Source organism: Mytilus galloprovincialis, chromosome 2, assembly GCF_965363235.1.
Source record: "Mytilus galloprovincialis chromosome 2, xbMytGall1.hap1.1, whole genome shotgun sequence".
NCBI classification, from domain to species: domain Eukaryota; kingdom Metazoa; phylum Mollusca; class Bivalvia; order Mytilida; family Mytilidae; genus Mytilus; species Mytilus galloprovincialis.
Window position 1 is genome coordinate 31224493 of NC_134839.1, and position 14456 is coordinate 31238948.

Below are 14456 nucleotides of genomic sequence, written 5' to 3' on the forward strand. Positions count from 1 at the left end.
CCGAGATTTTCGAAATTTCGAGTTTAAAAAAAGTCGAAACTTTGAGTTTACCTAAAGTCAAAATTGTGAGTTTTAAAAAAGTCGAAATTTTGAGTTTAAAAAAAGTCGAAATTTTGAGTTTAAAGTCGAAATTTTAAGATACATGTAGTAGAAAGTCAAAATTTCAAGTTTAAGTCAAAATTTCGAGAGTTGAAAAGTCACAATTTCAAGTTTAAGTCAATTTTCGAGATTTGAAGTGTCAAAATTTCGACTTTGAAAAAAAAGTTCAATGCCAATTTTATTTTTTTTACTATGTCCCTAATACGCTTCCGTAAGTAAATGACTATGGAATCAAAATTAAATTGACTGAACTAAAACAATAATAATGATAAATCTACAAAATAAACTTATAATGGAAACTTTTTTCTTGATTATCGATAAATGTACAATTTTGGTACCTTCACGATACAATTTAAATATTGAAAATGGAGAAATTACGTTATTCGAGATATAGTGGTAAAATCATTTTCTCTCATAATTTTTAGAAGATGTCGAAACAAAGCTTATTCTTCCTTTTCAAAGATGTCAAGAATATGTGACGTCATCATGCATGGTCGCCATTTGTCATGACGTCACAATAGAACATCCACAAGACGTCATAATTAAACTTCGATCGATCAGTTACCGAGAATAAATATTTCTCTAAAGATAAAAGATAGATCTAGAAATGGGAAAATAGCATGGAAATAAAAGTAAAGTGCCTATGATTGTGATAATTATTTTTTTTTTAATTCAACTTCGGTGTTTTTGAGGTTTTTTATATATACAAAAAGAAGATTCATGAGAAATCCATTAATACCATCAAATAATCATCCTATATAGCCAGATGAATATTTAAAAAAAAACACTATTATGTGCGCACCGATATCGTAGTATTAAAGCCGATATTGGTATCCCAGCGTACTCATACAGATACAAAACCAGAGAATTGATAAAAGAAGGGAGAAAGATACCAGTGGGACATACTAACTAATATGTCGAAAATAAACTGACAAAGCCAGTTCTAAAAAAGAAAAAGACCAATAGCAAACAATAGTACAAAAATAAAATATATATATACTGAGCAACAGATGAAGTACTAGTAGATAAGATAGTCATAAGTCACTTCTCACACATAAATTGAAATTGTAGGTGGCATTGGTCATCATCCCATGCATAGCCGTCATTATAAAACTTAAAGAATGCCAGGCAGTGTTGATCTTGATAATAATTGTTTGGTTGGTTCGGTCCCCAAAAAGTTGGTTGAATCAGCTTTTCTGTTTCTTCTTGCGAATAATTGTTCCACACCCATGTACCTTCAGATTTCAAGTCGGTTCCTCCTAGCCATATTGAGGTTGCATCTGAAATGTAATAGCTACAAATAAATATATTTCTATTCCAATTAAAGGGTACGTGAGGTGCAAAAACTTTATTCCAATGATTTTTTCTATAATTGAGAGACAGTCACAGTTTGACCAACTCATAAGCATATTTTAACATATTCTTTAAAATATTAACAGACACATATTCTGAATTGGTTACATTTAAATATGTTTTGTACTATATTATAGTTCTAAATATTTACTAATGTGATCAAATAATTTTCAATACCTATAAGTTTGTTTAACAAAAAAACAATTGAACTTGGCACTTGTGTTTAACGCTTCGAAGTATTTACAACTGAATTTTTTTCATCGTAGAACTCCCTTCTCAAACGATTATAAAAAGGACATTCATATCTAATACAATAAAAAAAAAATACGAAAAGATAGCTTTTAGACAAGGCTTTGAGAATTTCAAAAGAAAAGATAGGGTCAACATACATTTTTTTCCGGCTAAAATACAAAAATGGGATATTCCATGTAGATTCCTTCAGAAAATGCATTGTTACCTCCCCTTAAAATACCAATTAAAAAAAATCAATCAAAATAATATACACTTGTAAAAATATTAATTTTTATAAGGTATATCCTTATAAATTGGTTCTTTTCGATGAAAATTCACATTTGTTATCTGCATTCCTGCATCAAATTTTCCAGTTTGATTGAAAATCTGGACCTTAGCATCTCTTTTTTTATAATCCAAGATGGCAAATTACACCCATACCACCTAAACAATGGAAAACAATGACGTTTACACATAGATACCATGACGTAACATAAAGACAGTGCTAACGCGTATAAGTACAAGTATAATTTCCGCGTGATACTGTGATAGTTTCTATTAATCCTCAACATACTCGAGGCCGCGAGCCTATGCAATAAAAGTCTCAATGAGCAATGTATTTATTAAGAAAATTTTATATGAATCACACATAAATTTATCACTGAATCAAGTTGCGTTTGAAATTGTGATCCTTCTTTTAACTCGTCTGGAAGTGTTGTAGTATTATTCTAGTGTCAAGGAGGTCCCTGTATTCATTTCAAGTTGATATATAAGTGTAGAGAGTCGTTCAAACTCGGGATCTTTGTATTATTTTTTGGAACAATCAAAAACATTTTTAATCTGTGTAGAATCTTTCGTGACGGGTTGATACGGAATGTTGTGAATGCGCTGTGGATTTTCGTCGGGTTTTTCCCTAACTTTTCTTTCAAGGGACTCTAATTTCTCAAACCTTCTAATATCATGATCCTCTCCTTTGTGACTTGTTAATACATCGATCATGTGTAAATCCCAGAAGTTGTCTGCTTCAATGAGTAATGAAATTTCAAAGCTATTTTCCTCTGACAAAGGTTGTGCTAGTTTTAGACCCTTCAAATAATGTAGTGGCTGTGAAATGCACCTGCCTTTATTCTGGAACGGCGCAGCTATAGTAGGTACAATCAATAAATGACTGTAAAAGCATCTTTCCCCCTAAGTCTGCTTATTAGAATACTGTGGTCTTATTTATGTGACGAACATACTTGTCCGAATCTCCAAAGACCGATTCTGTTAGGCTTTCCTTTCCGTCTGGCTTGATGTTCAACTAATCTAGTTGCTTGATCAATTTGGTGACGGCGGCTCTATTTACAGTTCGAATATACTTTCGTCGAATCCATTTTGTATCCTGGTCATGGCACCAATCTCGTGGTCGTATATTGAAGAATGCGTTGTGTTTATGTATTTCAAAACACGTCTATACAAATGGATGATTTAGTGCTAGAAAACAATGACAATTACTTATAGATACCATGACGTTACCCATAGACAGCGCTAACACGTATACGAACTCGTTTTCCTACAAGCGATTCTTTACATAATAAAATGACAAAATAAATTGACCAAAAGTATATATAATTCAATTGCAGTGGCAGTTATACATGTTATGAAAACATTTTTCAATTTCACAGTATAACTTATTTAAAAAAAAATAGAAGCTAATAGAATTATGTTCCAAAAAACAGTCTAGAAAATAGTCATAAAAAGCTAAAATGTTAAAGGTTTTGTGTTTTTTTATTATTTCAACGTAAAAAAAAAGATTTATCAAAATAGATACTCGAACCTTCATTCAATGTTTAATAAATCAAAATAATTTATGCTCAAATAAGCTGTATGGAAATGTTAAATAATGTCCGACAAAAAATGCGCAAACTAAAATATAATACTTGTATCTATTTTAAGAATTTATTAAGCCAATAATACGACTTACTCAGTAAAATCGAAGCACATTTGCAAACTTTGTAACTGATATTGAACATGAAAAGTCTCAGAATAATAATTACTGTCTTTCAAATAATTTTTGTTGCATACATATCTATACTCCATTTATATAAATAGAACGTTTGCTTGAAATATTAGATCAGACATAAAAAAAGAAAAAAAAAGTAAAATAACAAAAAAACCTTACTACGAGTGAAATTCTAAACGGAAAGTTCCTAAGCAAATGGCCAACTCAAAAGCTCAAACACATCAAACGAATGGATAGCATCTGTCATATTCCTGACTTGGTACAGACATTTTCTAATGTTACGAAACGTTAACAATTACTGAAAGGGTTAAGGTACATCTTTGGACAATATTCCTCAGGTTTCATTCTTTTTTGCAATTGTATACCTAATATGATGCAATGAATGATACTCTTGTACAAGTCAATTCCATGTATTACCATGAGAGTGGAACGTCTCAAAATATACTTGTTATGAATCATTCAACATTTGATAGTCTATCTTAATAATTTAGTATGTAAAACATATCTCTGTATCATATATCTATTGAAAAAGAAAAATATCAAAAATACCGATCTTCGAGTACAATTCCCAACGGTGAGTCCTTTATCAAATGGAAAAATCAATACACAATGAATGAATAGTAAACAACGATTGAAAAAGTCAAAAGAAACGATTGTCAATACTATCTAAAAGGATTATTAAATTATCATTGTATATTCATGTATGCCCTTTGGAGAAAAGAAATAAAATGAAATGATTAAAAATATTCACATGTTGAATTCGGCAGATAACACTCTTGCAGCCAAACAAAAATTAAAAACAAATGCAACAAACTTTGAGTCCAACTGGTTAATAAGGAGATAATTGACCAGCAAAGACTAAATGATGTTAGATGTAAGTTACTTGGTGACACCAATAGTTCTTTAACGATAAGAAAAGAGGGGCGAAAGATACAAGAGGGACATTCAGACTCGTAGATCAGAAATAAACGAATAGACAAAGACAAAGACAAACAGAAAAATAATAGTACACAAAACACAATATAGGGAACTAAAGATTAAGCAACAAGATCAAACCAAAAACTGGGGGTTATCTCAGGTGCTCCGGATGTGTAAGCAGATCTCGTCCTGGGGGTTATCTCAGGTGCTCCGGATGTGTAAGCAGATCTCGTCCTGGGGGTTATCTCAGGTGCTCCGGATGTGTCAGCAGATCTCGTCCTGGGGGTTATCTCAGGTGCTCCGGATGTGTAAGCAGATCTCGTCCTGGGGGTCATCTCAGGTGCTCCGGATGTGTAAGCAGATCTCGTCCTGGGGTTATCTCAGGTGCTCCGGATGTGTAAGCAGATCTTGTCCATATTCGGCACCCATCGTGTTGCTCATGTTATTACAAACATGGTAAAAATTCTAACTTGGTAGGTCACATATCCGATATCATCTGTGAAACTGATATTCCATAATGGTCAACCAACTCGTAATGGCGTCAGTAAAATTTACGAAGGGAGGATTTCAATTGCACCATTTGGAACTCTTGGTTTAATTTCTTCATTGTAAGCAGGAACTCTCTATCAAATAAACTATTAAAGGTAATACAAGCCGGGGAATATCTTGATAAATGGGGGATATGTTCTCCGTATACAGGCCCTGTCGGGATGCTACATAGAAATGGAACGTTCACAATACCGAAGCTGAAATCGTCTCTGTTTTAATCCAAAGTGCTTCGTGAGAGTAACTTACCACCAAGCCGTCTGATCATATACTCATTCTCAGAAATACTTGAAACTGTCGCCAATCTTCCTCCCCATGTCTCACAAAACTCCTGCAAATGTTGAAATGTTGAATAAAATAGCATGAAAACTCACTAGTAATTGCCCGTCATTACGTTAATCTGAAGATATTCTAAACCTTTTAACCTACACTTGCTCATCAGATGTCTTTCGATATTAATTGTTTGTGTCGTTTGCTAGTGTGGTGACCATTTAACCATCAGTTAAACTGATATCACAAAGACATTTATCTGTTAGATATGGTTTCAGTAGACTGACCTTAACCAGTAAATGCACCTTCTATACACACGGGTATATAATGTATCATTCGGAAGCTTATGATCTCTTCTTTTTGTTCTTTTGTTTTTTTTCTCCGTGGTAAATAACAAGTCGTACGGTGCAATTTCCGTGAAATCAAGATCAAGGGTCAATGAGGGACCCTTTATCATACACAGTATGTTAGCAACATTATAGATTTTGTTTTTCCTATCTTGAAGTAATGTCTGCAAATTATTTAGAAGAGAGAATTTAATTCAAAAGTTCAAATGAAGAGAACGTTTGTATCTTAGCAACTTGACTTAGATGGCAATACTCACAGGTTGTTTGTGTCACATACCTTTTTAAAAATAATCTTCGCAGTAAAAAAACACAAATTTGAGTTACACTCTCTTTACAGAATTGCATGTAACTATTTTGATGATCACCAAAATCAAATTAAAGATTTATGGACAAAAATGGAACCGCCTTTTTAATTATAGAAGAAGTTATATTTAGATAATATGAAATAAACTTAATAGAATAAAGAAGGGACTCTAAAAATCAACATTAAACTGAAATACTCAAGAACTGTAAATCTTTCCTGTTTCTTATCTGAAATGAAAACTTGACAACTATAGACAAAGAGTTACCACATAATGAGGTAAATGAATAGTTGTTCATCATGTATCATACAGCTGGAGTACAATGAATTTCTTTTGCTTAATATCGACTAATGGAAAAACAAAACAAAATTTGTTAAAGATACCAAGCTTACATGTGTGTACACAAGACGCAGGTTTCGCCTTCAAAATTCTCACCAGTGACGCTCAAATCAAGATAAGTCATAGACAAAACAACAGAATACAATAATAAGTAAATTAAAAATACTGTCAAATAACGTATGCAGTGGTAAAGAAGCATTTATAATGTAATCCTGTACTTAAATAATGCATAGGTACATTTGCTAGAAAGTGCAGAGCAAACACACACTTCTATGATCCTGGTATCAATGATGAGTTTATTCGGTATGTTATTTGTCCTGGTTTTTTCAATAACTTGAGGACTTCATTGAAAAACTACTCGTATGGTGCGGACTGGTTCACCAGCAAAAACAAAGATAAAGGTAATAAGGAAAATAAATGCCATCAAACTTTATTTTCCCAGTAGCGTATAACAAGTTGACGGTTCATAACACTATATATTATTTTGAAATACTACAATACGGTAAATATACCTTAGCTTCATTCCATGTCTTCTTCATTTTAAAGTATTCTTTTTGTACTGAAAATAAATATAACAAAACGTTTACATTACCTGCACTTGTTTGAAAATGAGATAGAAATTTGAAAACCTGAAATGTTTTGAAATATTTAATAGACCCGTATAGCAATGTACCTAACATATTTCATATTGATATTCTTGTAATTGTTATAAAATACATCAAATAACATAATAACAAACCTAATCTCATTTTATATCAAATTTTTAAAATGTACCTTTGATGTCATTTTTTATGGCGTTGATATATATGTGTGACACACAGTTCGTAATTATATTATGATGTGTACTGTCCTAAATTAATATTAGGCATTCGATGTTATTCTATGATTAACATGTCTAAATGTACTATATATTATTCATTTATGTGTTTCTCTGCCCTATGTATTTCTGCTTTTATTTTACTGTATTCCTTTCATGAACTGTTGTCATTTAAGCTGTATATTTAACATTACCATACAGCGCGATATTTGGCTAGTCATAAACTCAGATTCAACCCATCACTGTGTCTTAAAATGTTTTGTATTAAGTAAGGAATATGGCAGCTGATATCCAAGAGTTCGTTTCTATGTATGTGGCATTGTCGTTTGTATTTTGTTACACTTCAGTGTTTTTGTTGTTTCGTTGTGTTCCTCTTATGGTTGATGTGTTTCCCTCAGTTTTAGTTTTATTGGTTTTGAAAAATGTGTTTTTAGAGTTATCCCATATTCATTGACTTTCAAAACGAAAAACAAAATACCCATGCACTTTTTTTACGACTGACAATCATTTTCGTATCTTCAAGGTTTTTCATTCAAATGAAAACACAACAATTTACGATGCACAGCATATATGGACTTAACATTATATGTCACAAATTCATGGCTTTCTTATCCCGATGAGGAAAGGATAAAAAGTTGCTACAGATAAATTAGACTGAATTAGCAATATTATCATATTAGAAAATTAAAATTGACAGCGTTTTATGCCAGTTATAGTGACGAAATATGTATATCTATATATATAGTTCGTAAGATTAACTTTAATTAGTAATAAGTCTTATATGATTTGCATATCTATGAATACTTAAATTGGATTAGTCAATTAGATTTTTTTCCTTCGTTGACACTTTGATAAACCATGTATCAAAGACTACTTTCGTATTCTTCACTATTCATGCGCGATACATATGCATGAAGGGATTTAGAGATTTTAAGCAAATTGAGAATGAAAAAAGTCTACATTACAATTGTTTCTATTGTTATGCATATATAACAAAACGGAAATAATGCATTAAAGCTTCAAAATGTATGAAATTTTAATTAAGATAAAATTCCGCAAAATTGCATGAATGATTAGGCGAACTTCGTACTATATTTGGTCTTTTTAACATTTTTTTATTCGACCTGTCAATTGTGCATTTGATGGTAATTTATTGTAGTCTTTACACAAAGAAAATTTTTATTCAAAATCGCGATTATTTGGCTTAAGAATTATAAGGATAAAACACAAGAAGTTATTGATGTGTAAACCGGGGTTATTACTTACAAGTTTGACATAAAATTCCTTCGGACTTTTATTTAGTTTTTGAGTTAACCGCCCCGGTTTACACATCAATAACCTCTAGAAAAAAATGTGTTTAATCCTATATCTTTACACTAATATTTGTACTAGAATTCATATTAGATATTTGCTTGATTATCAAAATTCTGTTTCACTTTGAGTTATGATTCAATTTTTGTAATTATGTCTACTTAAGAGTCAACTTTGTGGATGTTTAAATCTTCTAAATATTGTTAAAAATCAATATAATGAAGAAAACGCATGAACTCCAAAAAGAACTGGTTTTTATTCCCTCTGCAACCGGTGTATCCCCCGCTATCAAAATATCACAATCCAATCGGAGATATGACTAAATCATCTTCCCATCAAACAATTATACTTGAAAAGATACTCAGACTGCAAAATCATATCAGTTGTGAAATTAAAGGAAAAGTCTTCACTTTGAATAAATTCCATACCGTGTATATTTCATATGCCCAGACAGAAAAACCAAAAACATCGACATTTTGTTTAGTTTTATATCAAATTTCATTTCAAAACTATAATTATAAGAGAACTGGTATTTCAACCACAACGAATCAATCCCTGTCTCGCTTTCATAATTTGGAGAGCTCATTGATAAACTATGCAGTCATTTAAAACAATGTCAACCTTGCGAGCCTTGTATGAGTAATTGACTTCGTTGTAAACTTCCAAATATAAAGAAATATGTATTAACCAAAATACCAAATACCAAGGTAAAATCAAAAAGGTAGAAGTCCATAAAACCTAACAAAGCAAACAAGACTTACTGGATTAAAACTGATTTTATAGCAAGCTAATCCCCCAATTCAGTTTTTAATTGTTGTTATATATTAAAACGTGTGTGACTATAGCATCCAGTGATTGTTTCCATTTGACATTATGTTTTAATGTTAATTGGATGGCTTCCGTGAGCTTGAATTGTAATATAGCAGAAATCAAGTGGTCTAGAAATTAATATTTGAAAAATTCTTTTACAAGTATTGAATATTATTTGTTTGATTCAATTGTTATTTTTCTTTTGGCATCATTGAGAAATACCGTCAATTGCAATTGAGGCCCGAACTCCTTCTTCCTTAACAGTGGTAAAAAGTCTGTGTGTATACATTTTGTAAAGCAGCATATTCTAACCGAGGGGCTATTGCTAAAATTGAACTTATATCCGACGAGCTACTTAATTTACGAATATGGCCATCAAAGCCGTTGAAGAGTTGTTGATTATGATTTCTTGTTGATGCGTTTAAGCTAGTAACTAAAATAACATTTAAACGGGAAAATGTTTTGAAAGTTGAGTATGCATTTAGCAATAAAAGGCAGATTATTGTCCCCTAAAAAAAATTGTAAACTATTTATTATTAGAGACAACCATGATCAGATTATATAAATCTAAGCCAATTTGGTACATAAATATAAACAAGACCTATACGTTATGATTTAATACATCGGAAAACACAAAATTACTTACATAGTTTTATACGAAGGATTTTCCAGTCACTTTCTATTTCGGTCTCATTATAACAATAATCCGTGCCAACAAGATAGCATTCCTTCGAAGATATGTGATAACTAGCCGCACAGCAGACACCATTTGAGAGACAACTTGATGCGCAAGCACCAAAGCTTGTTTCCACGATCTTAGTTGTAGGTAAAGGTACAAACTTTGTATTAATCTTTATCTCGTATTTTTGTTGTCTTAATTCAAATGAATTCAAAATAATATGTGTTGTAAAGATTATATATAGAACGCAAACTACAGTCTTCTTGTCCATCTTTAAATTCATTTGCCAATTATTATTTTGTTTGCATTATTTTGTCGATCCAAGATAACACAATAAACTTAAATGAAACGATACGATTCGTGGAAAATAAAGGCTGCACTTTGTAAATGCGTCTGTTGCAAAAGCCACGCCTCTCTTGATGAGATATATAATATTCATAGATATTTTGTGTCGTTTACGTGACATAACTTGGTAATGTTACCCTGATTATTGTATCAAAGTCAAAAGACTTGCTTTCTCGTTTGAATTATATGACATTTGTCATGGCGGGTTTATTTATAGTTTGCATTGTGGTATTAGTTTTCTCCAGTGTTGGTAGCCGTACGGTGACATGTAGTTGATAACTTCTAATTCATTTGGAATATAATGTGAATCTCTCTAATTGTGAGTCAAATCCCATCTTATTTTCAAAAGCATGCAAAAAAAAATATTTTCCTTTCATTGTCTGTTTTGATCGATTTGATATATTTTTCAAAACATTTAAAAGAACTAAAATGTTCAAGATAATTATGCAAAGAATCATACTAGATTCATTTTCAATTGTTAGATCAAAGCGATCAAAGTCAATTGTCTACAATGCTTTTAAAAGCGTGTGTTTTTAGTTTTATTTCAATGAGATGTGGTGGGTATATTTTTTGAAATTATCAATTGCTAATGACACTATTTTGAAATTATTCATTTCTTGCAATATACTAACTTCAACTGTTTTTGAAATTTTTACCGATCATGTCTGTTTGGTTTATATACACATTGTTGTCAATATAAAGGAATCTGATGCCATTGTCGTACATTTGAGAGGTTTATATAGCTTTAAAACCAGGTTTAATCGACAATTTTCTACAAAAGAACATGCCCGTACCAAGTCAGAAATATGGCAGTTGTAATCCCTTCATTTATGTTTTTGAACTTTTGATTTTGCCATTTGATTAGGGACCTTCCGTTTCGAATTTTCCTCGGAGTTCGATCTATTTTGTTATTTTACTTTTACAAGCAACTAAGTTTATTAATAATTCCGGATAATAAAAGATGCATACCCCTTTTAAACAGATATTTACTTTTCAAAGTAACCAAAATAACAGTACTGAGTTTTGTAAAACCTTTAAGGAATCAGTTTTTGCTTTACTTCCTGAGCTATCATGGAAACTCAATAGGATAATCTGCGGTGCATATATCAGCTTCATACTAATAGATATGATATGCAGGATATGGATACTAAAAAAACTCATCTTAATTACCAGGATTAAATTTGGTATTTACGCCAGACGCCCGTTTCTTCTACAAATGACTCATCAGTAACGCTCGAATCCAAAAAAGTTAAAAAGGCCAAATAGAGTTCGAAGTTGAAAACCGAAAGTCCTAAAAGCTTTGTCAAATACAGCCTATGTAACCTATTCCTGAGTTAGAAAATCCTTAGTATTTAAAAAATTCAAAAGTTTTGTAAAGAGTTAATTTATAGATATGACACTATCAATGATAATTCATGTCAACACAGAAGTGCTGACTACTGGGCTGGTGATGCCCTCGGGGAATTCAAACTCCACCAGCAGTGGCATCGACCAAGATGGTTGTTAATAAACTCATCATAGATACCAGGATTAAATGTTGTGTTTACGCCAGACGCCCGTTTCGTCTACAAAAGACTCATTAGTGACGCTCGAATCCAAAAAGTTAGTGAAAGATGTATTTCATCTATTTTTCTATGTGCGAATTTGCATTGCTATAAGTCATTATAGATATAAAAAAAATGTCACAAATAGGGGTACAGCAGTCTACATTGACTTATAATCGTAATCACAATCAGAGTTTGCTGAAGATACCAAGGGAGCATTCATAAGTCGAACGACATGCCACAAAACGAAAGTCGACGAAAAGACAAACAAAAATACAAAGCACTACTTACAAAAACTTATACATGAACAGAACGAGCCCCACAAAAAGGGTTGATTCTATCTGGTCGGGAAAAGTAAGCATAACCAACTCCTCTGGTGGCACTCATGAACACTTTTTTTTTAATTTACTGAAATACAAATCAATGATATGAATATATTTCAATTTATACAGTTTAACTGGTATAATTTTGTAACACACATTTATGACTTTTGGTTTTGTGCAATTTAAAGTTATCTTTGATAATTTAAGCCGGGTTTATCTTTTCTTTGGGTGCGTAGTTTGAAAAGTAGGTTATATGTCTAAATCAATTTTAAACCTAAAATCTTAAAATTATATAAAATATCTTTTATTTTCTTCAGAATCCTCTATACAATTTTAGTTTTACTGAAGCTTTATGTCATCAAAATGCATTATGTATGATGTTCTATTAGGGTATTTAATCAATTAAAGTGGTCCGTTGGTATTATATAATTTTTTATATGAAATTGCTTAATGCTATTAACTTTCCTTTTTTCTGAGATAATTAGCTACCTAGTATTACACTCTTATATGAATTTCTATGCTTGAATTTAATCTTACTGACAATTTTTTTTGCCGTCTTTATATGTAGCCCATTACTTATTATTATGATTTACTCTAATCTGTACTGATATATAATACAATATTGAGAAGAAAAATAAATGCAGGAAAAGATTTTAAGTGAATGATTTGAATAGATATTCAGATGGTTAATGTGTCTAATGTTTATAATGGTAAAGTTTTCGTAAGTACTCAAATTGATTCAATGCCAGTTCTGTCAGTACAGAAAGTATATAACATTGTTTTTTTTCTCGAATACGATAGCCCCATGGTAGTCAAACGAATGAGATGTGGCTATATAGACTGCTTGTCGTGTATGATGCATTTATATGCAGTCAAATATGGTATATGAGAGAGCGTACGATCTAAACAACTACATCCCTTCATCTTACATGTTAAACTACCATTTCCTTGGTGTACACTCAGTAACATTGTTTCAAACCTACATTTAACACATCATGTGTTGTTCCTTTGTTTTTCAGTGTTAGAAAATCATGACTATTATAATCACAGTCTTTGAAAGCACTGACCATAATATTATAAGAAAAACAACTGCCATTTGTATGTAAAACACTGGACCGGGAAATTCAAAACTCAACATGATGTTATAAACTTACAACACCAATGCAAAACTCTGAACACTAGTAACGTTTGTTGAAGTATTAAATCATTTTTTTTTAATATGCATTACGCATTGACAGTAAAATCACTCAGACGATAAAGCATAAGAATATTTTCATATAATAATAACAATGATAATGTGTCTGTTTCTAAATTAACTAGTGACATTTTTACCACGTCTTAGATTGTGGTAAAACATCTATGTCGTCTGTCTGCTAAGTAACGAACGTGACCTCCTCCCGAATATGACTGTTATACCGGGGTGGATTTACATTGCTGTTCGACGAATCTCTATATTTGTACATCCAACATTCATGAACTGAGTATCTATTTTCATTGTTTTGTTATGGTTTCGGTTGAATAATGTGTTATGTCGTATCGTTTGTTATATATTAAATAATTATAAAATTGCCTAAGCCATCATTGTCATATTTCCGAATATTACCATTACTAAATCGCGGGCATATTCAGCTTGTGAACTGTTGTAGGATGATTTTTTGTAAAAGATATTATGTATGGAGAGTTTCATAAAAGGTATCAAAAGCCCTCTCTCTTTTTCCAAAGTCCGATATTTGTTTCCTTTCTGTTAAATTCAATTATTTTTCGCGTTTCTGGCCTCAGACCATAATTATTCTTTTCCTTTGCTACTAGTTATCAAAAGTACCAGGGTTATAATTTTATACGCCAGACGCGCGTTTCGTCTACATAAGACTCATCAGTGACGCTCAGATCGAAATAGTTAAAAAGCCAAACAAATACAAAGTTGAAGAGCATTGAGGACCCAAAATTCCAAAAAGTTGTGCCAAATACGGCTAAGGTAATCTACTCCTGGGGTAAGAAAAACCTTAGTTTTTTCGAAAAATTCAAAGTTTTGTAAACAGACAATTTATAAAAATGACCATATAATTGATATTCATGTCAACACCGAAGTGCTGACTACTGGGCTGGTGATACCCTCGGGGACGAAACGTCCACCAGCAGTGGCATCGACCCAGTGGTGTAAATAGTTATCAAAAGTACCAGGGTTATAATTTTATACGCCAGACGCGCGTTTCGTCTACA

The 14456-nt window shown here is 31.8% G+C and overlaps 1 protein-coding gene across 1 annotated transcript; it reads right to left on the reverse strand.

The window, feature by feature from the left end:
• Positions 1-362: 362 nt before the first annotated feature.
• LOC143063359 (perlucin-like) lies at positions 363-6960 on the reverse strand. The gene is made up of 3 exons (XM_076235469.1): positions 6920-6960; positions 5399-5480; positions 363-1379 (listed from the first exon to the last, which is right to left on the reverse strand). Exons 1-3 carry the CDS (start codon positions 6944-6946, stop codon positions 1141-1143), a joined length of 348 nt encoding a protein of 115 aa, XP_076091584.1. The 5' UTR covers positions 6947-6960; the 3' UTR covers positions 363-1140.
• Positions 6961-14456: the final 7496 nt, after the last annotated feature.

What these genes read in the sequence shown, in the direction of transcription:
- LOC143063359 (XM_076235469.1), bottom strand. Translation starts at nt 6,946, where the DNA reads ATGAAGAAGACATGGAATGAAGCTAAG. An exon ending in AGACATGGAATGAAGCTAAG is followed by an intron (nt 5,481 to 6,919) that starts GTATATTTACCG and finishes CAACATTTGCAG; the next exon opens with GAGTTTTGTGAGACATGGGG. An exon ending in TATGATCAGACGGCTTGGTG is followed by an intron (nt 1,380 to 5,398) that starts GTAAGTTACTCT and finishes ATTACATTTCAG; the next exon opens with ATGCAACCTCAATATGGCTA.